Consider the following 27,987-nt stretch of genomic DNA (forward strand, 5'->3'; position numbering starts at 1 on the left):
TACTTTTCTCCACCTTTGTCAGGGGACAATAAACGACTCCATAATCTACTTTACAAAAACTGTTTAATAAGTGCATGCATGTCTGATACAGTCTGTACTATTCAAAAAAAATTTACTGCTGTAAACACTTTCATTTTACTTGGTTTCTCTGATTATGTGTCTTGTCTTGCATTGAGAAGTTTCAGAAAAAGATCTAAACCAAATAATCAAAAAAAAAAAAAAAAAATAGCTGATACAATCGGAGGGAAAAAAAAAATTCAGCTCATCTCACTTATATACTCATGATTCCAGCAAGAGAATTTATTCTTAATATAAAATAACCATACTTTTCAGAAAGACTTTGTTCCAATCTAGAAAACAAAGAAAGAAAAAAAAGAACAAATAGACAGAAATGCTAGTTTCAGCACTTTGCGGATATTGTCACAACCTTAAAATAAATCGGTCAATTACAGTATAAAAAGCATTATCGCTCATAATCCAGTTACAAGAAAGGGGGACTGAGAACTAGCTTCTTCATGTCAGTTTCCTCATATTAAACAGGACTGGGAGGGGGGGGTACACTTTGGCAACCTGTGCTATCAAAACACATAGTGTGTACATAGAAACCACTTTTGAAATCTGAATATTTGGCCCTCAGGATGAAGGGAATGAAATGTACCCAAGTCAGACTCGTCAACAGTTTGAGGAAAAATATTGTTTCCTGTGCATACAGCTGTCAGTCACTGGTGCAAGTTATTGATTTATTTGTTTGTTTTTTAAGTACTGCGTCGGTTGTTGTACTCAGCTGCTGCTGTTGCATAGCTCTCTTGTGGTGAACGGGACAAGATGGCAGGTGGGTGGGGATGAGCGGGACTATTGGAGGAGGACATGATGGAGGGGTTGCCATGGTGATGAGGGTAGAACATGCTCAGTCTCCTCTGTGCCGCACTCCGGTGGAGGAGACTTGTGGCGGGATGGGAAGATGGGAGGAGAGGAGGAGTGCAGTACTACCTGTTGCTGTTGGACATGGCATACTGAGTCTGCTTCTGCTGGAGGAGCTCTGTGATGGCCAGCAGCTTTTTCAACACATGCTGCAGAGAGGAAAAAAAGGACGTTAATAATAACCCTGGAAAGAGAACGGCATGAATCGTGCATGCATGTTCACAGCTGTGACATCGTTAGCCTCTCACCTGCTGTGCTCCCCTCTCGTTGCTCAGCGTCCGGAGCTCGTCTGAGTGGGTGGCACAGACCTCATGCAGCGCAGCCAGGTCCCGCGACAGGTCTGTCCTAAAGTGCTCTGTGGCTTCAGGGAGGTCGGGGACATTCTGCAAACACAGTGGAAGTTTTGAACCCTTTGAACTCGGCCAAGGAAAATGTATGCCAGTGGCCACATTGGTATTTGTCTCGATACTTCTGTCAACCCTGTGAAAAATGACCAAAGTCTTGTCCAAAGCAAAGAATGTTCAACTCACTCCCAACTCATCCAGAAACATGATCATCCTATGTTTGTTGTTTTTGATGAAAGGGTTCACACCCTCCATATAGGGCTCCTGTTGAGGATAGAAAGAAGCATTTGTTGAGTATGTCTAATATAACGTACAGCTGATATAATAAACAGCAACACATACTGCCACTGTCAAAATAATACTTCTACTGCATGCTATTATTTCAACAACATTATCCGTACCTTAGCACCAAATTCAACAAGGTTGGCCAGGTTCTGGACAGACTTAGCCACCAGTGTCAGTGTCCTCCCTGCTGCTGAAGATGGAGGGTCTGCGAGAACAGTTGTGGAGCAAAATACACACTGTAACGTGTCACATGAAAATCAGGAATGTTTTTGGTGTGCTTTTTAAATGGATGCTTACCTGCAATGATGTTGAACAATCTGGGGTTGAGAATGGCAGGACAGATCAGTCTTAGAAAGACAAAGCCACTGGAGGAAGAATTGATGACTTGGGTTAGAATGAATAAGAACAAACACCAATAAACATATGCAAGTTGTAGAGACAAGATAAATATGCTGACACATTGTTCACTCTGTCCAACACTGTTTGCTTTGGTGTTTTACCTTACGACTCTTGTTCGCATGGTGGTGTTGGGCCATTTCTGCTGCACGGACTTTTGCAAACAGCCATAGATGAACCTCAGTGTCCTGGATTACATCACAGAGAGATATTCATTTGAGTTTACCAAGTTTGAACAGCCTGTTTAATAAGCTACCCACCCCGAACAAAACAGGACAATACTGTGCACAAATGTGTGTTTGTTCTTACGGTGGTAGGATCTCAGCAGCCATGAATATCTTCTCCACCAGTTCAGACAGGATGTTGAGCAGATGAGCAAGATTCAGGTTCACGTCCTCATTCTTTTCCAGTTTTGAGGGGTTCAGCTTGGAGCAAGCAAAAATAAGGAGTCAAATACAGGGATGGAAACGGTAAAAAAAAGGATTGGATGTGGAAATAGATTTGACTTTGTATCAACGTGTGTTAGAGATAAAAACCCATTGTAGGCCTTTACCTCGCAGGACTGTTTGCTCTCCATGATCTTGAGGATTGTGTCCTTGAGAGCGTGGTGGACAAAGGGTGTGGCTGTGGCCTTCATGTACTGCTCCATCAGTGTGCTGGCCAGTGTTGTTGCTCTGAACAATGTCGTAGCCTCGTCTGGTTATAGAACACAAGCAAGGAAGGTTAGAAGAATATGGGCGCAGATTTTTGTGCTGAAGCCACTAAACAGACAAACCAAAACAAGAAGCTGAACCCTTCTCGACAATAAATCATTTAATTCAACATGTATATATTGCTGTTTTCTGAGGTAAGAGCTGTGCCAACCCAGTAATTAAGCAAAGCTTTCTGTTTGATTTTACTTCACATTTCTGTTATCAGTGCTTGCTTTCTTACCCTCCATGTTAATCTCTCTGTCATTGAGTGTCCTGAGTAGAGGGGCTTCAGCCTTTTCGTGTCTGAAGATCCGCAGTAGTAGGCTCGCCAATAAGGTGCGGTCCTGACCACACACGTGGGCCAGAGCGTAGATGACGTGAAACTCTTTCTGCAAGATCATCTGAAGAGAACAAACAATGGTGATATAATTAAGTGAATATCTAAGTATCACAGTTAAAACCAATTTTCTCTGGGACAGACCTCTTTGAACTCGCTGTACTCCTCTTCGGGCATGATCTTCTCCATGGAATATCGGGCACGTACACGCAAGGAGCCTGGCTCGATGCCCTTCAGAGGCACGTGGGAGCTGAGAGGGAACCACTCATCAATCATCTGGCCCTTTTGCAGACGGTTCAACTGGCAACGCATGAACACTGACAGGGAGAGATTGAGCAGGAAGGTAGACAGACAACAAAGACATGAGGTAAATGCAAAGACTTCTAGTGATTACACTGGTATTAAAAATCTACAGTTACTTACAGATGTCACTTTCTTTGCTCTTTTTTGTTTTGTTGCTTAGGCTGATTTCAAATCTGTTGATTTCACTTGACAAGTCACTGAAACAACAGATAATACATTTTGTTATTCTGGAAACAAATGTATGTGGGGAGGATAAAATAGAGAGGGAGAAAAAAGAGTGAGAAAATGGAAAAAAGGGATCCAGACAGACTCACTCAAATATGAACTCCTCAGTGAAAACAGGGTTCTGCCCCTCCCTGTGGTGCGTCTTAGCCACTTGGACACTGTTCAGGTAGATGTTGCAGTATGGGCTGTTGAAATACTTCACTGGCAGTTTGTGGGCCTCCTCCACATACAGCACCAGGCTGCTTACCTGAGAGAGAAATAAACAACACATAGTTTCACTCACTGTTTCAGTGAGTCATGTAAGCTCGTGTTAAACTAAAAAAACAACCTCAGACTTTTCAATAATATATTGAAAACAGTTAAGGAACAGAACACTTCCAAGAAGACGGCATGGGGTTGTTTTTTAAAACCACACTGGCTTTCTTCTGTAGCATTACCACTCACTCCTGCAGAGATTCTGATTATTCCTGTTTACAACACTTCTAACAACACATAACATCTGTCACGTCCCACTGAGAAAATAAAGACAGCTACACAGGTTGCAAAATTCAGTGTTCATATTTTACCAGCCACTGAATACATTATCAGAATTTTGCTAGTGTATGATGCTAATGCTGTGCCCTTCAATTATGCTGCATTATTTAATAAGTCACCTGCAGATGACATCAACTATGAAGAGTTTTAATAACGGCCTTTGAAAGTGATATTAAACCTATATAAATGCACAACACATTGTTCCTGCCACTAAGGATCATTTAATAAAAAATGTAAACCAAATACATTGTTGGGTCCATGGGAGTTGTTGCTCTCATTGTGAAACAATCACCACTGCCGAGAAAGATTTATCCGATGTGACTCAGGCAATTAAAATTTTGTTGTATACTCTTGTTCTCACCCGATGTTTACCCAGAAGTAACTGTCCATTCATGTGTTGTCAGAATTATCAAAAAAAAAAAATGTTCTGACTGCGAATATTCACATGAATTTACTCTTCAGTTGGAACAACTCAGAAGTTTCATGAAAATGGTGGTACACACCTGGCCAAGATGACATTATATGATGCTGTAAGATGGTGGACAAAAGTAAACATTGAGTTGGTGGTAAGAAACTTGTATTGTATTGTAGTCACTGTATCGTTTCTTTAGCTCTTCCTTATCACTTAAACATTAGAAAAAGCTGTTGATGTGTTGCTTAAAAGCCCTAATTGTTAAAAGTGCAAAACAATGTATTTTTGGTGTCCACGTTTCTCTCACATTCCACCATGATGCACTTGAACACACTGTATTTGAGCAAGTGTGAGGGTGTAGTTATGCAGTAAGAAGTTTGGCTTGTCTTGACAGTAGCTGTGCAAAGAGCTAGCTCAACATGTGTCAAGCCAGCCAGGATAATTTTTTTTCTGCGTGTGTATTTTTAATTAATGCACACACTGTCTCAGATATTGATCTTGGGACCCCTCACAAATTAAAGGTCGTTTTAATCATGTGGCCACCCTGTCACGCTTCTGCTTGCTTTTAATGAATTGTATTCATCAAATTTTGATTTCAAAAGCACTCGCTGCTTGTGGTCTGACACCTGATGGATAAATACCTTTCTACGCGGCTTGTCGATTATCAGCTGCTTTAATATGTCAGCAATAACACACATCCTCTAACAACACACGCACCTGTCTAAGCCTCTTATTGGAGGTCGGCTGAGTGGTTTTCCTTAAGTTACTGCAGAAAGTTTGAAGGCATTTCATCCAATCCTGTGAAAAAAAAAAAAAGAATGATGTCAGAACATTTGGAAAACACAGTGTTACATATTTTTACTTTTTTTTTTTTTAAATGATGCACTGAGCAGTTCACAGAGTTGCAATCATTTTGAGCACAACGTTAATTTTTTCTGGGCTCAGTGTAGGCGCACTCGCACATCTGTGCATTCCAGATTGTTTCATGGGACAGTTATAAGTGACAGTGGTGTCCTGACTCTTATTACCTGTGCCTGCTCCGGGACCTCCCCTGCAAAGTAGAATATGTACTGTTCCTCGCTAAAGTGCTGGACAACAATCTGGAAACAGTTTGGCCTGAAAAGTTAAATAGAGGAAAAGATTTTGTAATCATTTTGTACTGTTAAACTTTATTTCAAAGAAAACTTGCATAACGTCTGAGCGACTGATCATTCAGAACTGAACGACAACGCTACCTGCCAACTTTACAAAATTACACCAAGAACTATGATTTCACATCTCACCTGCCAAACAGACTGTCATGCACACCATACACAGAGCACACGCTTAGGTCGATCAGCCCTTTGGGTTTGGTAGCTCTCTTCTCGCTCTCAAAGTAGATGAGCTGGGCGTCGTTCCCCTCCAGGATGAAGTAAAGGTTCTTCCATCGTTTGCCTTTGCCTACAGGTGAGAGGAACCAATGAAAGGTCTAACTGATCTGATCCCTGATTTCATCTTAAAGACTAAGATGATATTGTTCAAACGTTACATACCTTTGTTGAACAGGAGGTAGCCTTTCTTGACAATGTTTTTGTAGAAAGCATCTTTTGTTTTCCGTCTGATAGTGTTATAAATTTCTCTCCCATCCACTGTGTCAGAAAGAACTTGTTCCTGGTGCTACAGCAAGTACAGAAACAAATCAAGCTATCAGTATAAAAGGCAAAATCAATTCCATTGAGCACCAACTAAAATTACAAAAAGACATAGAAATGAAGTGTTATATCTGTTGCCCTACAGAAATGTCTGGGATTGGCAAGAAAGTGTCTGATGCAAAAAGATTCAGTGAATAGTATTACAGTTAATTCTTTTCAGATTTTCATCTTCAAGCACAATGATAATCACTGACTTCAAAATTTGAATACTTTTCATGGCAGGGGTGACGAGCTATGTGAGGATTTGAAGTCAAACAGTATCAAACCCCGTAAATTATATAATATCATCCATTTAAAACCAAAATATCACCTTGATCAGACTCAGTAATGACAGTATAATTTTGTTCCTACCTGTACTGAAACTGGCTCCTTCAGGTTGTAGCCCTCAACGATCTGCTCTTTCTTGTAATGGTCAATAATGTCATCAACGCTGCCAGAGAGAGAGAGCAAACAAGATGCAGCACATCAGTAACTGCAAGTCAAAATACACAATGGAGGCTAGCTCCAACTTTAATTTTTTTTTTAATATAATTTGGATGCAACCACTGCTGAACATACCTGTTGTAGTACCTCCCCCCCATCATGTACTGATTGTTGGGGGTGGGAGAGATCTTAAACCTTTGGATGTTTTCATTGGTGCGAAAAAAGAGGGAATAATCCCCAGGTGTGTTGTCTGATGGTCTGACTAGAAAACTGCACACCTGCCCAACTATCAAATGAGAGGGAGCAAGAACAAAGACAGCGGTTTTAGCGCATGCTCAGCATTATTTTTTGATAAATGGACTTTGATGTTCACGACTTATTCTTATGACAAAAGAATGCATGATCATGTCACAAGTGATTAATAACTTTCGCCTAATGAAAGGCAAAGAGGAATGGTACCTGTCATCAGCAGGTTGTAGGCCTCTTGCTTGGTGATCTTCCCGTGATACCAGCTGTTTAGGAGATTGGAAGCCAGCAAAAGAAGATCGAGGTGCAGACAATAAAATTAGCTCAATCAACAAAATGTGAAACCTAATCCAACTACACCATCTCTCAGAACAGAAATAATCAATGAGTTACATTTGTCTGAATAAAATGACGGTGTGATGTTTGCTAGATCAACGGCTAGGGTCTACAAACATATCAAATGTGTGTATTATTCAAAAGTGCAAATGTGACCATCATTTTATTTACTTCTGTCCTCTAACAGGGGCCCATGGGCAGTTTGCATGCTCAAGGTCTTTTTAAAAGTAAAGTCACTAACTTAAAACTTAAAGAACTTGAAGGACATGATAGGTGAGGAGTGGATAATGACTCATACATTGCAATACACAATTTTTTGTCCTGCTATTCTGTTTGTATAATTGAATAAAGAATACAATTTCCCTCTCAAGGACAACCCAGCCTAGGTTGTGTGAATGAAGGCTAAACTATCAGGGTGGATATCATCCTCAGCAGTTTGTATGCAGACAAATACATCCTGCTTTGAAATGTTCCTATTAATCAAATATTTTACACTGAAACGATGTTTCCTCCAAGCAGTCCATTAAAGTTCAGTTCAGTTTGGTACACATTACACAGATATATTTACATTTCCATGAACAAAAGTTTTGGACAAACTGACACAAAACAGCCATGTCCTTCTGTTCTGTGCTTACAGTACACCCCTGTTGAGGTACCTAGCAAACCAAACTGATACGAAAAAGGTAGAGTAACCCCTAATCCTAACCCTACCTTTAAGAGTACTGTCTCCACAGGAAATGTAAAACAGATCTAGGGATCTGGTATATTCATTAGGGTTATATATGAGTATCAAGGGTACTATAGTGAAGAGATTTTGGTGGACCCAAGGCTTAAGAAAAGCAAGTTCTGCAAATTAAAACTTACACTTTTCCCTCATGTGGATCCTCTTCCCGTCCCTGAAAAATATCAGAAACAGAAATCTGTCAAGACACCAACTCTAATGATCCAGTAACTGCAGAATTTGTAATCTATATAGACTACTGTACATTGATACACTTTCTCACATCCATGCTATGCTGATGCCAGTATGATGTATTTTAGTCACCTCACATTGGTTTATTTTGATCAACACTTCACATAATTTACTGTGAAGATGTCCATAACAATTCTGGTGTATAACGTTCAAAAAATAAATAATATATCACTTACCACCTCCTCTACCAGATCCTCCACAATGAGGCCCTGCTCCTCTGTGCGAACGTTGGTCACCCACATCCAGCCATCATCCAGTTCATTGTGAACAATAAACATGTCCCCTTTGAGGAAGCTGAAGATATAAGCACAACGGTTGTAAGATAAAGGGATAACATTAAGATATTGTGCAGACTGTATAAATAAAGGCAAAAATTACGCAATGTGTAAAACACACCATAAACTCCACTACACATAGGATTTCAGAATATCACAGTTTGTCTGCAACACCATTGCTCTGTGAAGGCATTGTCATTTTGATAATATGAGGGAAATCTTGCCATCAACGGATCTATAATTTCAATTTTCCAGCTGAAGAGTCTGTATTGTGTCTATCTATTTCGTTTCTATTGCAATACCAAAGCTTTGCCAGAAGGTGTCCCTCTGACTCATAACATTTGAGGTGAATATTGCATGTCTATCTTCTTTAGTTAAGCCTGTGGCTCGCTGGCAGACTCAGGGCTGAGGCTTCAGACAGATGTTTATCAGATTTGGGAAATCTGGAATAGCTGGGATCATCAGTAACTGTGCCTACTGCTGCTTAATGACATAGACAAGACTGTTTTTCATTAACAAGTCAGATGATGTGCTTTCCAGGCTGCTATGAGGGGAAGAGCATGCCTGTGACATGCCAAAGAAATCAAAGGGAAACTGGGCTTCTCTTTGGAAGCAACACAGTCAGATACTATGTTTTCAAGTCAAGGAAATCATCAGTGCTCGACTGCGTCTGATGGATTATGCATCATTCTTCTGAGAGTATTTTTAAGAATGCATCTAGTGTGATATGAAAATGTGATTCTGTAGGTTTTTACACATATATAAAAATACTTACCTGATCTCATCAGTATCTGGCACTTTGGTGTATGGAAGTATGGCCCTGACTCTCCTCCTATCTTCTACAGGCTGTGGAAACATGCACACCGAAGAATATAATTCTCACTCATAACCTTGACCTTCCAAAATCACATCCATGTTTAATCCCCTTCTTATTAAAAAAAAGAAGTGCTGTACTATACCTCCCTCTGGGAGCTACCACACTCAGCAAAAAAAAAAATGTTAATTAGCATTAGGTTGAGCTTTGCCTCAAACAGTTCTGAATTCTGTCCGAAGACAAAAAGAAAAATGTGAAAACCAAGAGTTGAAAAATACTTTCTTATACTGTGAGCACAGGGCTACATAAATGAATCAACGTTGACTTCAAGTTTACTCCAAAAGTAATATTTTTGCACTCATCTTTCAACCATGAAATATTTCATCAGGCTTAAGTATTTTTACTGAATGACACCTCTGGAGATAAGGTTTAATTTTGCATACCTTACTGTTAACTATCATGGTATTTGCATTAGGCATATTTAAAAGGCTTAAGATTCAGTTCTGCGAGATCTCAAGGGAAAGTTCTTCCCTATTCTATTAAAAGCAGAATTAGAGACGCTTAATTTGCTTTGTCATGGTGATCCATTTCTGAAAACAAGAAGTTGCCCATCACATCAAAATGCTACAATCATCATATACAGCTGTGTATTTTCAAAAAAGCAAACCACATTGCCACATGCCAGTCACAACCCAGTCAAGCCATCAGAAATGCCTAAACAAATGCTTCTTACATTATATATAGTCTTTAAAATGAAGCAGAGTATGTAATACTACACAATTTCAGCTGAAACCTGAGACCATTATCCTTCTGAGAAACTCATATTTAGACAAGTTCTAGGTGACAAGGTATATTTTATAGTGCTTACTTTGAAGGAAAACTACAGGGGGAAATGTGCAAATATCATGTAATGTCATGTCACACAAGCAATGAAAAAAGTTGAGAATAATGTAAAACCGTAGGGGAACTGACTTTTAAAATATAGTTGTGTTTTTTTTATTGTTTTTTATCTATTGTATCCTCCCGAACATGCCGCCAGTCTTACCTCTGGGGGGGCCACTGGCGATAGAAGTTTCTCTCCTTTTAGCAGGCAAGACACATAACTGTAATAACCAATAAGGTCTGACAGAGAAGAGAAACGCCGCCCACCGATGTAATAGTCCCCACACATAGCGATTATCCTGTTGAGAGAAAACACAACAATGATAAAAACAGCACAGTTAATTTTGAAAACAAGCCAATTGTTGTGCAGTTAAATTAGTATACGATGTTACCCTTTATTCATTTGATGACAACAATGTCTGTCTGGACTGCTCCATCATTGTTTTTCCATGATCAGGGTTTGTAATCTACAGATGAAGCACTGCTCATATAAACTATGACAATGTAAGACTAAAGTCTACCATAATCCTTAAATGTTAGAAAATATTAAATGTCTACTAGGGTTGTAAAGGTGCATGTATTCATCACAGTGAGTTTCATACAGTCTTATTAAAAATGTTTTACAGTGTGCGAGTGAAAAACCATTGAATGATAATGCATGTTAAAAGGCATCATGCAGATGTGCCCTCATTATCAAGTCCAACAATATATCCCTGCTGTTTTTAAGCAGCCTGTAGATGTGACAGTAGACAAGGCCAAAGACGTTAGATCTAAATTGCCTTTTGTTTGATCATAGTTCACTCCTTGATGAATTATAGGACAAGGGAGGAAACTTGGCAGAACAAACTGTAACTTACAATCATGTTTGAAATAAATGAAAATACACATAAGATTATGCATTTGAAATCATTGTTGCTTTTTTTCCCCCCATTGTATCAGATTCATACCCCAATAACCAGGTACTGAACAGTGACTTCTGTGCAATGTCACACCCCTAATTTCTACATCATCTAAGTAGGATTTCAGATAAGATCATGATAAGAGAGAGAGTGAAAGTGCCCTGTTAAATCCAACTATTATGACCATGATATTTGTAATTTGAGACTTGGGTTTATACCTGTTTATCTCTACGGTGATGACAATGGTATGACAAAAGTACTGCTCTGAACCATATCCAATTGCAGAGCCACTAATCCTAATTCTCTGCTCATCAGTTAAGTGGATTCTCTAATTGAGGGTTTATAATAAATCCATGTGTGCTTTTTCTCATTTGCTGCGCACGCAATCGAAGGACATCAGCCTTTTGAAGTGTAGGTGGCACGCAATTAACCATATGTTAATAATTCTGGTACAGAGGGCCTCCTTTCTTTAAGCATCAGTGACATCACAGGTCCACATTAAACTAATGTGAGTGAAGGAGATGATGTCACTGTTGCATTTACATTTCCTAGAAAATATATTTCTCAAAGCACAACCCTTTTGCTCTGTCAGTTGCAAAATTAAGTACAATAAGAAGTAAGGAAGAAAATACTATAAAATGCATACTTTGTGGTTTACCTGTAGGTGCATCAAAGAGAAAATTAGCTTTTGTGCAATGCGTGAGACCAAAATTGACACAATTGCCTGGACATTTATATGCTGATGGACAGACCTTCATCAGACCTTTAATATACACCAGGGAAGGCTGAAACCTGGGTGCTGCTTTTCTAAATGCCAAATTTTATTCTTAGCAGTCTGCTTGTTGATCTCTTGTTCCAATGAATACTTTATCACATCTCATCTACACGGTTGTTCTCAGTAGAGGATGTCAGGCCATATGACCTTGATCTAAAAGAGCACATTTTCACCTTTCATGAGAGTTAATGCATCCTCATATTTAATATAACTTATCCGTTGAGGGAGACTACAGATTGTGGTGTCTTCTTTTATTGACTGTAGGGTTGTAAAATACCCTTAGGTATTGCTGCTAGACATGTTGTCATCTTTCTTTTACTTCTGGTCCACCCACACACATACACACACAGTATGAAAGAAAAGTCTGCTGCATCACAAGTACACAGAAAAACACACATGCGCACACTGAGTCATGGGTTTCAGCAGGCATCTAAGCGTGCAACTTGATATGCATTATAAAAAAAACACTGTTCCCAAACTTTGTAGTGTCTATTTGAATAACTCTAAGACAAATAGACTGAAATAGTCTGCAATGGCCTGACGGTCCACCGGAAGCCAACATCGAGAGAAAAAAACCTAAACATTTTCACTTCAGTGTTGACTCATCCCTGAGGTTGATCTTTCACGACAGTGCCCACTGCCCTTTAGGTTAGTATTTAATAAATAACTCTGGTTTCCCTATCCTTATCTTCTACTTGATGGTGGCTTCATGTGAGATGACACATGCTCTATGAATAGAGTTGCAACACTTCATGCCACAGCAAAAGATTCTTACTAATCTACCCACAAAGCTTGTTTAGTAGCCAAGTGTTTGCAGTACCACGCTAGACAGAATAAGTCTATGTAGCTACGTAGGTAAAATCGCTATAGTTAACGCAACTGAAACCTTAAAGATCCTCACAATTCAAGTGAATTATTTGTTTGAGACTGTGGGATGAAAAATAATTCAGTAGACAAAAATTTGGTCAACGCTCTGACAGCCAAGTCAGCCAGGCAAGGATATACTTCTACTTAAAACCAGCTAATAATTTGTGTCAATGTAAAAACATACTTCTCAGTAAGGCATTAAAAAAGTCTCTTTCTGCAGATTCAGATTGGTCCTCTAATCCCTGAGATTAAGTTGCATTTGCTTGTTGCATATTGCATATTCTTGGTCTCACCTGAAATGGTTGACCACATTGGTCATACTGAGGAAAGACAGGACAAAGGAACCGGGCCGGCGGTCACTCTCCCTGATGAGGTAGCTGCCAGGGTTCCGGGCCTGGCGCAGCCGCTCCTCAGCAATGGTTCGGTCTAGCTTGCCATGGTACCACCTGAAAAACAACAAGAAAGACAGACGAGGACATTAATAAGGAGGTGGATATAAACAAATGGTGTGTTAGCCCACTGTATATGTACACAGATAGCATTTTATAGCAATGAAAATTGTCTTTTAAGAGGTTATGTGGTAAACCTTGGTTTGAATTTTGCCTTGAATATCATTTAACTTATCTAATCTGTTGTAAGCAAATTGTCCCCTTCACAAGAAGTTTGTTTTTGTTAGCATAGTTTAGGTTTGTTTTGAATATAAATAAATTATTTATTTTTGCTCCTCCACTGTTTCCTACCTCTTTTTCCGAGTTTTAAATTGAATCTGCTATTCCCCTCACCCCATGGCCATTTTGGGGATATAACATAATGGGGTGCTTGTCCAGGATTGTAAAACCAAACCAAGACCAACTGTTTATTGTATTGCAAACTATATTGAAAAGTAACTGACTGGTATACCTTTGTGTTGAGCAGTGAATGCGCCATAAATCAGACTGCTTGATCGAGTGAATTTAAAATGTTAACACGATTAAAGTGTAATTGCTCTCTTACAACTATACTAATACACATAGTACTTAAAAGACAGTGTCTCTCATCAAAACATCTCTCTAATGACAGTCAACAACACTGAGCTCCTTACAGTCCTGTTTGATTGCAATCATTAACTATAATGTCACAGAATTGCAAAACTTGAATAATAGATACAGATCACAGCAAACAACCACCTTCACCAGGCTGCCTATTGTCTTGTGTTATACTTCCCATTTTACCTTTGAAGGCACAGCGCTTCTTTTTTATTTTCAGATCACCTCTGTTAACATAAGGAAAATCATGTATTACTGAAGTAATTGATCAATCACTAATTTATTCATAGGCTTGATGATGAAATCACCATCAGATATGAAGCTTTAACATACCTTCTTTTATGACAGTGCAGCCCACACACACTGAGCAGACCATGAACTTTCAAACAAATGGAAAGGGGAAGGCACCTAGAAGCTTATATCCAAAAGCATTTATTTTTTTAGTATCCAGCATGCCATTAAAGTATTGCTGCTTTCTGAATTAACCAGAACCCTTAGGGACAACGCTGGTTAAAATTTCAGGAGAAGAGTCTGAACTTGGCTGGGCCCTGCCTGCTGGGGTAAAAAATTAACACGCTTTCCCAAATTTAGGCCACCGGTGACTCTCAGAACAGAGGGCAGTGGCTGGAAAAACATCCAGTGGTGAGAAGATGAATGAGGCAGTGCAGTAGTTCTTTTCACAGGAGATCTAAAGGACTCCAATCTGATTTTAGGTGAGCAGAGGTGTCTACTTGTAAAGAAAACGTGATGAGGTCTGCTATGATGGAAAGCTGGAGAAGGCTTGTTGAAGAGAAGAGGGTGAGTTAAGTGTCCAGGAGGGGGCTTTGGGGGGGATTTGGGTGATAAGAGATCTGAAGAGGGCAATTGAGGGCAGCTAGAGAGTAGGGCCAAGCAGCATTTAAGGGGCTGGGGAAGCTGGGGGAAATAACACTTACGGGGAATAGAGGTAGTCAGAGGAGAAAGATAGATTGATAACTGCAAACGAAGAAAGGCAGAAAGCAGAGGTGGACACACAATCCAACAAACAATACAGCCAGGTTCCAATTAATACAGCATAATATGATTAAGCTATATACGTAAGTAGGTTACGCTAACAACACACACATACACATACACCCACAAACACCACCCATAATATCCTGTATACAATGATATTAAAGCCACATAAAAGACATGTGGGATACAAATCAACCTGTAACTAATCCTGAACTACACCAAGAAGACCCTAAGTCTCAGAACCAAGAACCAACATGGAAGACAATGTAAGGGCCACAAACTCATTGCTATAAGCCATTTAAGCCAACAGCTAAACAGTGAGACAGTGAGATGCTGGTTTATAATGTGGGCCTCTACTTTCTGTCCTAGTTTTATGTTTGCTCTGTTTACCAACTCCAAAACCACCTCTGATGTACTAGCATAAATTTCAGACATTTTTAGAGGACTGTGTGGTGTATTTGTCAAGCAACACCTAATTCTTAGATAACAAATAAATACTTGAAAGAAAAAAACCCTCATAAAAAAACAACTATTAAGCCTGTACACGTTGGGCCCTATTAATGTGACAGTGCAGCAACCAGCGCTGGCAGCCCTCATTCATCTGTGACGCAACTTCTCATACACACAAATGTAATACTGAGTAAATTCACAGAAATTATGTAATAATGATTAAAATGTAAATACACTTTTTGTTTATCAAATACTCTCCAGCCAGTAGATGGCTTTAAATAAATAAATAATATAATATAATATAATATAATATAATATAATATAATATAATATAATATAATATAATATAATATATATATCTATATATATCTATATATATATAGATATATAGATATATATATATATAGACACACACACACACACATATATATATATATATATATATATATATATATATATATATATATATATATATATATATATATATATATATATATATATATATATATATATATATATATATATATATATATATAGACACACACATATATATATATATATATATAGACACACACACAAGTTTTGTTTTGGTAAAAGCAGGAATGCCAGTAACACAATCTGCTTTGAGCTATAAATTATTAATCTCTTGAGTTGAGTCCAAAAAAAACAATGACTTGGCTGGCTGAGAATGTATTTATTAATCATTACAGTTTCTGATCTATAGTAACCTTCACCTTAATACTGCTGCACATCCATGAGCCAAAACGAATGAGTGCACTTGAACTTGAATTCCATGTTTTTTAAATAAGGATGTAGTTTTTTTAATCTTTAGTATGAATTTACATTTTCAATTCAAATCTGAAAATCAAACAATGTATCTGTACTGCTCGTGTTCATTATGCAGCCAATTCAAACCATTACCACTGGTGAGTCCTAGCCTCACTCCAGGAAGATTGTGGCTCAGTCAACTGTTATGACGAACACTGATATACCTGAAACGTCCTCAGCTAATGTCACGCATGGCTGAGTCAGTGCATCATGCTGCCAGACAGCCTGCTGTTTAAATTGGGTTGGGGTATGTACACATGTCTAAGAACATCAGCTAATTTATTCTGAGCTGTTTACAGTTGCAGGCAAGAGTGTAAAAATAGTGACATAATGTAAACCCAGACAAATAAAAAAAAACTTACTTTGCAAAGCTTTAATTATTAAAGCTTTAAATATCAAACTTTCTTCCAAAAAGAGGTTCTCGCTTAAACAAGAAAAAAATAACTAGGTTTGAATGTGGTGCTAACACTAACAAAAATGATTCACAATCTTAAATAATCTTAACGATATTAACAACAAGTGTTATAAGATTTATTAATGTTTTGCTCACCTGCTGCTTCATTGGTTTACACTTTCTCATCATTAAAACATGTGTTCATAAGGTTTACACACAGACCTTAAGTATTCATGTATGGGAAATTGTTCTTCCCTATATCTTGCCTTTGCTGTATGACTGATGTGTAATTAATCAACTCAGTACAGCTCATAGAATGGGGACTTGCTGACCTCTGCACACTGGTGTACAATACTGTAATAAAGTAGACTCTACATTTTGGTAGGTTTTTCCACCATAGAAGTTCCTAGGAATGTGTTCCAAGGCTAACAAGGATATTTGTTGCATTATACATTTAAAGCAGGATTCCATACAAATTGGTGCTTTGTTTTAATGCAGCATGCAGGGGAGCTTCATTGTTGGTATTTTGTGGAGCTCTAGAACAGGTAAGGTTTTTAAATCAACCATTAAACAAGATAATATATTTGTTTATCACCTACCACATTTACTGTTTTAGCTCTGGATTTGAGCAGACAGTTAACAATAAACAGTTTGTTAGCACTGCTTTATTACTTAGACTGAATCCTACTCTACCTCAAATAGACACAGTGTGAAACACAGATCTTGTTATGCCATTCATTGTCTTGTTGAATCAAACAGCAGGTGAATGAAATACATAAACCAGTGTTGGTCTCTGAGTGGATTTAAATCCAGTACTTATCATCAGAATTATGCACAACCAAACGTTCCACTTGGTTCCAGTGGGTGAGGCTGCTTAGCTGTATTTTTGGTTTGGGTTGCAATTCATTGCACAAAAACATACATTTTATAGCTGTGGTATTTCTCTGTTACGTCACAGCTGTACACAATGTTTTCTGTGTATCTATAGCAACCCCAGCCATATGGATTTGTTGCTGTATGCCTTTTAGTAATCTACATTATTTAAATCACCTTGTTAATTTAATTTACTAATTTCTGGTGTCTCTACACCTATCTGTAGATATGGAAAAAGCAATTGAAATGTTTCATGTAGACTGATGTGCCTTACTATTCCATTCTTAAAAACTACACAGTCTATGATGACTGGGGTTGCGAGTGGCTAAACCAGACGGGAGGGGTGTTATGATAAAAACACTATGAGCATAGACCATGACAACATTGATAGGATACAGTGCTTCTATCAGCTTGAGGAATGCCCCGTCATGTCAGTACATGAACACTGAGAAGCACAGTGACGTCCTGGTTCTCTCCTGTACTGACACTCAACTCAGGACTAGGCATTTATCTAACTGCATAGATTTCCCCCACGGATACTAAAACAGGTTAACAATTGCAAATTAATAAATATGAAATGTGATCAGATTTGACATGCATGACAAAGTCACAATAAATGAATGATACCAACAAGGTTTCAAACCATTGAGGCGAGTGAGCAGGAGGAGTCACGCATACTGTCATCCTTCACCACCATTAATGCCCACATCCTGAACCTCAAATTCACACAAAACACAGTTTAGGCACTTTGTCATGAACAAAGTGACAAGGGCAATCATTTTTTTCATTGTATCTATTGTGATGAACAGCTGAATCAGTCAAACACAATGTCAACACACCTCTAACACCAAAACATCCACTTAAATGCACATTATATCATATCATAATACACCATCACTGTATACTTGTATGGTGTCAGCCATAGTGTTTTTAAATATACTGTGTACATCTACTCTCTTTGCACAAGCTGCTGTACAGTAAAGCACTGTAGTATTTATCACTCTTTAACTTCAACCTATTTCTTCAGTTCCTGTTGTCCTTATTCCTATTTTTCTGTGCGGTACACTTAAAAGTAAATTTGATGTGAATACATACTTAAATGCCAATTCTGATTGTGTTACTGGGACCATATGAGTTACTAAGTTAAATAAGGTGCATAGTTCAGCTAATTGTGTCATGCTGTCAACAACAGTATTACTGCACACTGCTGAAATCAAACATGTCCAAGCCTAGTGAGCTTGGCAAAACACCAAAACATCGGGCTTAGGCTTCAACAAGCACAGCAGCGTGATTTATTGTGTATCCTTCTGGCTATGTTTTTAAGGCTGAATGCCTTTAACAATATTGCATCACAAGAGGACAGGACTGACACACTTTTTGTAGATTGTGCCTACATTGTTGAGCAACATAAACCCTCGCTGTGGCTTACTCTCAGCTTATATCTTTTGATTGAAAAGAGCAATCTGTGGCACCATGAAAACAAAGGATGTGAACAATTTAGTTTTTATCTTACAACTATGGAACAGATATTTAAATTACAAAATCATCAACATTATCCAACAGAAACTGCACAAAGATTACCACATTTGTAGAGTATTTTCAAAGGGTTGCTGTGTTTCCAGTGACTGCAGACAAAAAAAATATATGTACGTAATATATGTATGTATGTGTGCAACTAATGTTTTAATTAAATAGACAACAGCTGTTATAACAATTTAAATGTGGCAATATAAATAAACTCAAGCCTTAACAACATAAGGTGCATGCTTTGTTTGGGTTATTAATGTGCACTCAACTCATAATTACAGTATTTTATGATGCTCTACTAGACAGCAATACCAGCATAAGCATGTTGTATACTCCCCAGAGGAGAAATAAGGCTACGACCTATAAATGGATTGAGAAAACGACTGACATAAACATCAATAGACTGTTCCAAGTAAAAATAAACTACATCTACATCCTATAAGAAAAGTAAACAATGTTTATATTATCTTATGTGCGTCATCCCAGGATGGAATTATTAACAAAACAGCACAGAAGTTGAAGCAATGACAAGCTATGGTTTGAAAAGGACACCAAGTCTTCGGAAAGATTTTGGGCTCAAAATGAGGACACCGCATACTCTACTGACCAAAATCATTCAAGCGTAGCCATTTTTAAAAAGTAATGATACCCAGAGTATGTTGGATAAGACTTAACCATTTAATAAGCCTCAGTAATAGACTGCTGAAGAAAGTTGTACATTATCCATCCTTAAAAATAGTGACATATTGATATCAAAATTCAGTTTTAATGAAGATTTAAGGTACAGTAAGTAATGATTCTACTCTTAGTGCCCATCCACTTTATGCACAGCTTTATTGTTACCACAAGCTAGAAAATGGAAAAAACTGTTTTGTTTGCATTTTTTTCTGTTTGCTAGAGCCAAGTCTCTAGGGACAGTAAGACCAACAGAACAGACATAGATTGCAGTGACTTGAGTGAGTTGGACCTCATCTCTCTGTCAGTCTGCCTCTCTCATTACATTACTTGGACTCTCTCTCTCTCTCTCTCTCTCTCTCTCTCTCTCTCTCTGGATGTGGCTATACTCAAACATCTCCACAGACATACTGTCAGCTCTCATCAGTATCAAAAAGTAATGAAACATTGCATTACTGTACATTAGTAATGCACCTCGGGGGAGCTGCAGACTTTATATAGGGGTACTGGGCACTGTATGTTTCATACACATAAATCTATCATCCAGTAAACATAGCACTAACATTTTTTAAATCAAGCCAATATACTAAGTAAGATAAGATTAAGTAAGTAAGATTGTCTTGAAATCGCATATCACCGTGTAGTTGCACATGTCCTTTCCTGACTTCAATGTGCCAGTTCTGTGAACCGTGTGATTAGGAAATCTGTTACATATACCATTATCACCATCACTGCAAGTGTTTGACTAAACATTTAATGACACCAAAATTCCTATAGCAAATGTTCTCTGACTGTCTGGGATTGCACTCAATAATTAGATGAGCAGTTGGCTGAAAATCTATACACCGAAAAAGTCCCCTGCATAATAATGAAATGATAAACTACACACGAGTATCCCTTATTCAAATAATTTTTCAAAAAACTACAATAGATTTTGAATCCTCAAATAGAAAATAGTTTGCTTTTTTAAAACTGGAGTAGTCAACTGTTTCCACCAGCCCATTGTTAAAGCTAGACTTGCGGTGAGATTTGATGCCCCACTTACGCCAAGTTCGCCCTTTGCTGCATCTCCCTCCTTGCGTCCCGTGGTCTCACAAGGTGCACCAATTCCACAAATACTGCTGCTGGCCAGGCAAAAACTGTGAGCACCGACGTGGAAAGCAGAGCAAAGGCAGCTCTAAATCCTTACAAGGCATGATGATATGACCCTGCTGCTGCCCTGATACAGTCAGCTCCCGTTGCAAGGGTCAATACTCAACATCCATTGAAGAAAGATGAACAGGAGGACACAGAGATGCAGACTGACATCCCACGTGTATTGAATTGTGCTAATTTGAGGAAAACTGGAGGATCATGTCTAGTTCCATTATCCTTTAGACGCGCATCTGAAGAAGTTGATCTTTTAGAGACTGAGGTAAATGGTAGCCATGTAGTCTTTGCTCCCACTTCATTCTGCAATGACTTTCTTTTTCTCTTCCCCTTCCCTCTTTCTCTCTCATAAAGGCATGCATCATGAGCATGCTGCCTATTGGTTTTTGAAGCAGTGGGACAGCAAGGGTAGGGAGTGGCATCGCTGCACACACAGGCGACTGTGTGAATACACATTTATGTGCTGTACATGGCCTGCAGTGGCCTTCGGGAGAATATACCTGGCATCAACCATGCTTAAAGATTAAAACAGTGACATGAACCTCTCTCATACTTAGAATTTCAGACTGGTTTCAATTCCTTAACCCAACCCTACACCAAGGACTCTTTTAGCAGATGAACAGAGATTTTATTGTAAAACTATATGGGTCCATGCACTAACCAAGCAGCAAAACAACTACTATGTGAACAGGGTCCTCTTAACCATTTACTTATATCTGTGTGGTCAAGTTTCCACAATGGAAAGATAAAAAGGTGGAGAGCAACGGCGGTCTGAGAGCAGCAGTGAATTGGTTTTGTTTTGCTTTGCACATGACAAACTGCCACAGCTTGTTTCCACAGTCGGGGCAGGAGAGTGACAGCACACAGTGGCAGACTTAAACTGTACAGATGGAGAGAAGGGAAAGGGACATCAACGAATCTTCAGCCTTGCTGAACCTGAATGCTAACCAACCATCATCATTTTAATGCTCAGCCAGACACACAGGGACCAGAGCCGACATCTCAGCTTTCCTGCTGTGAATCAGCCTCCCTGAAATAACATCATTACATCAGTGATAATAGGCTTCACTGTCATCTACCCATACCATATTCCTCCAGTACTTTTGATATATACAAGCAGGGGTGTCCAGTTAAGAACATTTTCTTCCAGCAGAATTTAAACCATCACTTAATTACAAAAACATCCACAGGGCAGACAGAACATCTTAATAAAAATGAAAATGTGCACACCAGCCTCCAGTTTTGTGGCAAGTCTTTTGTACAAGTAACAATGCAATGACAACACTGTTATAAGAAACACCTTTATTATATATTTGCAGGAAGTCATGTGAGAAGTACCATAGTATTTAAGCCTAACCTGGCACTGTAACACTTTCTACATATTCAGTTCTATCATCACGCATACCTAACTAATGTGAAAAGTCATTCAAATCAAGCCCTGTGCATTGTCAAACACAACTGAAAAACTTCTGAAGACTCTGTTAAGGCCACAATGAGTGGCTCAGAAGTCTTGAAAACAGGATGCAGAAGAGAAAAGGCAGGGCAATGTGGGTATTGGAAGGGCATGACAGGACATTGCGTAACACACTGAAAATGCATGGAAACTATAGGCTTTACATTATCAATGCACAGCACAGAGTTTACACTTATACAGGTGGGACTGGTATTTCAATCAATGGGTCTGGTAAACCAACCTCAAGCATGTGCACCCTTGGCTATAAAGGTTGGGAGACTGAGTGGACAGCTGAGCAACAAGGTACATACGCTGCGATGTGTAACTTTCCAGCTGAAGTATTGAAGTAATTTCAAAAATGTTGAACATTGATTACAAGCTTAATACTAATTGGTGATATCACCGTTTATCAAAACTGTGCAATGACCAATCAAATCCCTTTACTAAGTCCCTACTTTCTTATAAAGCGCTGTAACATTTTGGCTAGTGAGAACAATTGGCACCCAGGAATAACCAATTAGGTAGTGAGGGTACTCAATGAACACTGTGGTTACAGAGGTGTTTCCACAGCCAACTGTTAAATCTGTTAAATTCATTCACATAGCCACTGATCTTCAAATCCAACTTCTCTTTGCTCCTTTTCTCCTTCCTCCTACCACCACCTCCTCAGGGAAACCCTTTATGACTCAAAATCCTTGCTAATCTTCGTGGAAACTCAAAATCAACGACCCGTTTCCCAACATGCTGTTTGTTTAAGCTCAGGCACTGGGCCAGAGGTTTCTAATGGCAGCAGGAGCAAGAACTGTCACAGCAACCTCAAATCTTCACTCCCATTTCTTCGTTAAACTATCATCAGCGTGAAATTCTTACCAAAGTACTGCATCCATTGTTAATGACACCATTATGTACAGAGGTGTGAATGAGCGTGACTGCTGTTTGTCTCTCTCACTCTCACTTTCACTCTTCTGCACAGTGCCAGTGTGCCACAGTGGGACTACTTCCAACAGCGTGGAAGTTTTCCACCATCACTTTTCCAACATGCACTTTGCAGGCTGCTAAAATAACTCAAAGGAATACAAGATGAGTCTTGGAGTGCGATTACAGAAGGTATACACAGCTTGCTACACAGCTGAAGGGGCAGGGTGAGATTCAGAATCACTCAGGGTAGTCAGCTGTGAATGCAACACCCATAGTTGCCAGTGGTAAATTTACCACTGGCATATGCTATTGTAGTCACGAAAAAAAAAAGAAAAAAAACACATGTGAATCTCATGGTTTATACACCGATTGGATGATCACATACATTATGTGACAAAAGATGAGTTGATTTAAGTCATAAAATGTGGCCTTGAGTTTCATCTTATTGCCTCCAGGCCAGAACTTAAACAATGTCCATGACCGTGATGATTTTGCCTGAATCACTGTATATCAAATCAGGCATCATCTATAGGACAGCACAACAAGAAGAGACAGTAAGTTCGCAGAGTGTCCACATCTCAGCCCTGTCTATGATAGTGGATCAGAGGCACATCCTGAAGGAGGGACAGATCTTTGCCTTAACTGGGTCACTGTTACAAGGCAAAGGCAGCACCTTATAACTTGTCTGTACTTGAGAAGCATCCACTGCCAGACAGGAGGATGAATGGAGGCTGCGTGCATAGCTCTGTCTCTGGCCTTGCTTCTATCGCCAGTGGCAGGTGTTCTCATGGTGAGCACACGTTTGTACATTAGGCATTTGACCTCAGTGCTTTTTTTTATGTGAACCTTGAAACAAAAACAAGAGCCTTTTTTGCCAATTTCCTCTTACAAATCTACTTCCTCTATTTTGATGTGAAAGTTTGATATCCATAAAGACCATAATAGTGTCTCAGATTCATAAACACTGTTACGCACTTTGCAATACCTACTGGGAAACTGCAGGCTAATAATAACTACAAAAAAAAGGTATGCGGTCCAGCTTTCTCATGCTCATCACCACTATGAGCAATTCACTGAAACCACAAACCCAAAATTGAGCAAAAGCCTTGCACAAGTTAGTTGAGTAAAACTTTTCAGAGTAGGCCAGAGAATCAGAGCTGATTCATTTTGACTCTCACCAGTGTGTAAAGTTATGTCTCAGTGAATGTGGCAGAGAAACATTTTACTACAAGTCTCTCATTGTGAAACAAGCAAGACCACAGAAAATCAATGACATTCATGCACAAGTGACAACTGTTCCACAGCTTCACTGGCAAACCCTGCAAAGATAAACTGGAATCCAAGTGCAAACTCGTGAAGACGTCTGTATGCTGTTGGATAACTACTATTTCCACAGAAGTACTGTCTGAACTTCGATTCAAGTCCAGTTTAATTCCAGCTAGGGTTGTTCATTACCAGTACAGGCAAGACTGGTGAAATGCTGGCCTTCCCCTTACTCTCTTATCTGACAGGGAGATATAGAGTGGCTCCTAAAATAAGAGCTGAATTCACACTCTAGGCCTAGTCACTTCCATATCTTACAGCATGAGGGCCAGAAATGACAAAGCTCAGCAGTTCTCTAATGAGACTGTAACAAATGGGAGGGCCGTATTTAGGTTGGGCATGTGCTTGTGTGCAAGACAGATAAATTAATAGAAACGCCTGTAATTAGAGATGCTATCATAAAATACAAGGTTTAGGATACATTTCCATGCTGCAATCAAAAAAAGCTCACAAACACCCTCTTGTACCCTGCTTGTAAAATATAACATCTCTGAAACATAATGTTCATTAAGCCAGTGGACACTAATAAGCTTTGGGTAGACAATTGTAGAGCAACTCATAAACACTGCCTTTTCTATTTCCTATGTAGCATTAAAGAGCAGAACACTTAACTTGTAAATAATTAGGTCAGTATCACAGAGGCATACTACAGGTGTTTTGAGACAAAAGCATGTGTGATTTAACCTCACTTGTCATACTAATACACTGTATATAAATAATTAGGAATATACAGTATAAAGAAAGTTGGCACTGCAGTATTTTGTTCATTGACTCAAACTGAACTTCATACAGTCCTTACAATTGTGATCAGACCTGATGATGCAGCCTTGAGACAAATAGTTTTTGATGCACAGATAAAGATGTTGCCTACCTAGATAACAACACACTTGCCTCACCCAGACTAACAAACCAGTTCACTTTAGCTGCCTCTGCCATGCCTTCATGGAAAAACTGATCTGACAGTTTCATTTTTGCTTGTGAAACTGATCAGATGATATCTTTATGATGAAAAGGCTGCACAATTAACTCCCCAGTAGGTGTCAGAACAACAATCAGTCATAAGGAGTAAGGACAATGCAAAACCCATTACATGTTTCTATCCAATACAGGCATATGTAAACATCAGGCGAGGCTTTGTTTGTGTGTCTTCTATGTTTAATCTCCTCCAATGTATGTAATCTAAAAATACATTGGAAATGATCCACTGCTATTAGGATCAAGAGATATACTGTCCTCTCATGTTCACATATAGATTATCAATGTGGCACACTATGAGTAGTAAAAAACTTAAAATTGGCAAATTTACTTTGAGTGTATCATTTCTCATTTTAAGGTTCATGATGCTGATTCAAAAACATATAAATTGGATATTAATATTATCCTTTTAGCTTCATGGTGTATAGGGGTGGAACACCTAAATCCAACTAGCAATTAGATTAAATTCAATTTCACAGAAGATCACAATAAAAAACACTCACAATAATTTGACTGTGAATTTTCATTGTCTGGATTATCGTGAATCAGGGTAACAGTAAATAATCCTCACATGAATGATTTGAAAAAGCTGTCTAAGCTCATGATATATAGTCCCATGGGCTCCCTGATATATTTTGAACAATATATTTTATTTATATTTTGAATTGTCTGGGCATGTTACCCAGCGTGGAAGACCTGGCTTGCACAGAGCCTTCGCCACAAACACTTCAAAAGGATGTGTGTACATATGATTTATGCTTACTTATTCCTGATTCTTTGATTGACTGTTTATCGGTCACCATGATTTGTGTCCTATCTGTGATGATGCAACATAATATTTGTTTCTTAACAAAGTGCCAGCTTAAAGTGATGTTGTGTGTTTTTGTTTAAGTTTTGCAAAGTATTTATTTTAACGTTTTACAAATACGCTGTAATGGTGGACAGGATAATCGTGGCAGGAAATGTTAATATCGTCTCATGACAAGGTCCAGCTACAATCTGACTTTTGTTTGGCTGTTGATGGCCAAATTGCACATTCTGCTAACTATATTAACTCAGCCCGAGGAATTTTGATTCTGCAGAAATGTAGAACAAGTTTGTAAATGTAGAAGGGAAAATGCTGAAGGTTAACAGGTTTTTGGATTATTGCATGGCCACAAGGATTAACTTACTGTTTTTAAACACCCATTGTACATGGAGTAATGATTGTGGGTTGTAAATGTAGAGTCTGACTGATGACACCTGCGAGCAGCACAAGTCACTACTGAACGTGCAGGAGTTAATGCTGTCAAATGTGTTAACAGGAAGGAAGTCAACCCAAGAAAAGGCACAGGATGCTTGATAATGTTGATTTCTAGGTGTAAATGAACACGCCGTCAGTTTGGTGGTAGTGTACTCACTGGTTAGTGGGAGGTGCAGAGAGGGGGAAGACCACCTCCTCTTCTTCGTATTCCGGTCCATCCTGCATGTCGCTTTCATCCATAGTGCCGCCGAGCCCCCCACAGCCTGGAGGGGGAGGAGGTGGTGGTGGCAGAGGGGGGAAGGCAGCGGGCCCATCAGGGCCTGTTGATGTGGGTGAAATCCGACTAGCCGGACCCTCCGAGGTGGGAGAGGAGCAAATGCCGCCCACGGTCCCTGAGCTTGTTCCTTGGAGAAGTGAATATCCACCTCCTGCTCCGCCACTCCCTGTTGCGGACAGCACAGGTCCGCTCATATCCCCACCAGACATGGGATAGATTATGCTCATGTCGGGAAGTGAGTCCGGAGAGGTGTTTGAATGTTGGCGGAAGGCTGGTGCTGGTCCTTGTCCCAAATCAGTGACTCGCACTCTGCCCGACTTGGGATAGTAGGGGAAAGGGGCCGTCTCCGGGCCTCCTCCGCCTGCCACCCCTGTCCCTGTCGTGACCGAGCCCGTATCCTCACTGCTGACCTCCGCAGCCATCATATTAGGAGAATATGTAGAGGGGAAAAAGTCCAGAAGGGAACCTGCCCTTCCCCTCCGTCCTTACAATACTCCGTCAGTGTTTGGGCTCCGGGGAAACAACACCAAAAGTTTCTCCAAAACGCGTTTAGCTCGCCAGCTAAAATTAGCCGACAAGCTAACTTAGCTTACTTGGCTGCACTAGCGGGCGTTAGCTTTGCCTCGCATTCGCTCGCTGCACGGTAGCCGAGCTAGCGCTAGCGGGATGGCTAACAGCGCCGAGACACTTGATGAGTTCTTGCTCGCTATGTCTTCATTGTTTCCTGAGTTTAAAGTTCACACAGACACGCTAACTGGAAACTAACATTCAAAACGTTTCAAACAGAACATCGAATCGCCAATATTTCCTGTTTTTTGCTTTCTGCTCGGACTTTACCCTCGGCACCAGGCAGACCACTTGTCGGGGAGTGTTGTTTTATTGTCACTGTTGTGTGTAACCCCCGTCTTTCTTTTTTCTCCAGTGTTGTTGTTTTCTTTCCTTCTGAGTTTCCAGCCGTCTCGTGTAGAGTCCACAAAACGACCCGGCCCCTGTCGCCCGAATCCCCGGAGCGCCGTGTTGTTACAAGCGAACTACCATATCGTGTAAAACCACAGTCAATTATTCTTGCGCATTCGAGCTAAGTTCGCCTTTATTTCTGGGTTTCAGGGCTGGTGGCTTGCCCGCTGCTGCGTTCGCTCGCTGCTCTTCTCCCCTCCCTCTCCCACTCCTCTCCAGTCAGCGGGCAGACACGGCCAAGTGAGCACAGAGCGCTGCCGGTCCGATCCATGCCATCTTCAATCAGCGCTCCAG

The 27,987-nt window shown here is 39.6% G+C and overlaps 1 protein-coding gene across 1 annotated transcript; it reads right to left on the reverse strand.

The window, feature by feature from the left end:
• Window positions 1-46: 46 nt before the first annotated feature.
• On the reverse strand, window positions 47-27,916 carry rasa1a (RAS p21 protein activator (GTPase activating protein) 1a). Its single transcript, XM_037097827.1, has 25 exons — window positions 26,617-27,916; window positions 12,924-13,076; window positions 10,253-10,388; window positions 9,169-9,239; window positions 8,295-8,412; window positions 8,010-8,041; window positions 7,023-7,075; window positions 6,699-6,849; window positions 6,492-6,570; window positions 5,982-6,105; window positions 5,733-5,889; window positions 5,478-5,565; window positions 5,167-5,247; window positions 3,593-3,750; window positions 3,399-3,475; window positions 3,120-3,292; window positions 2,880-3,039; window positions 2,500-2,642; window positions 2,256-2,371; window positions 2,051-2,134; window positions 1,848-1,915; window positions 1,667-1,755; window positions 1,452-1,529; window positions 1,170-1,304; window positions 47-1,070 (listed from the first exon to the last, which is right to left on the reverse strand). Exons 1-25 carry the CDS (start codon window positions 27,159-27,161, stop codon window positions 987-989), a joined length of 3,153 nt encoding a protein of 1,050 aa, XP_036953722.1. The 5' UTR covers window positions 27,162-27,916; the 3' UTR covers window positions 47-986.
• Between the last annotated feature and the right edge of the window lie 71 nt (window positions 27,917-27,987).

The sequence above is a fragment of the Acanthopagrus latus genome, chromosome 5, assembly GCF_904848185.1.
Source record: "Acanthopagrus latus isolate v.2019 chromosome 5, fAcaLat1.1, whole genome shotgun sequence".
Taxonomy (NCBI): Eukaryota; Metazoa; Chordata; class Actinopteri; order Spariformes; family Sparidae; genus Acanthopagrus; species Acanthopagrus latus.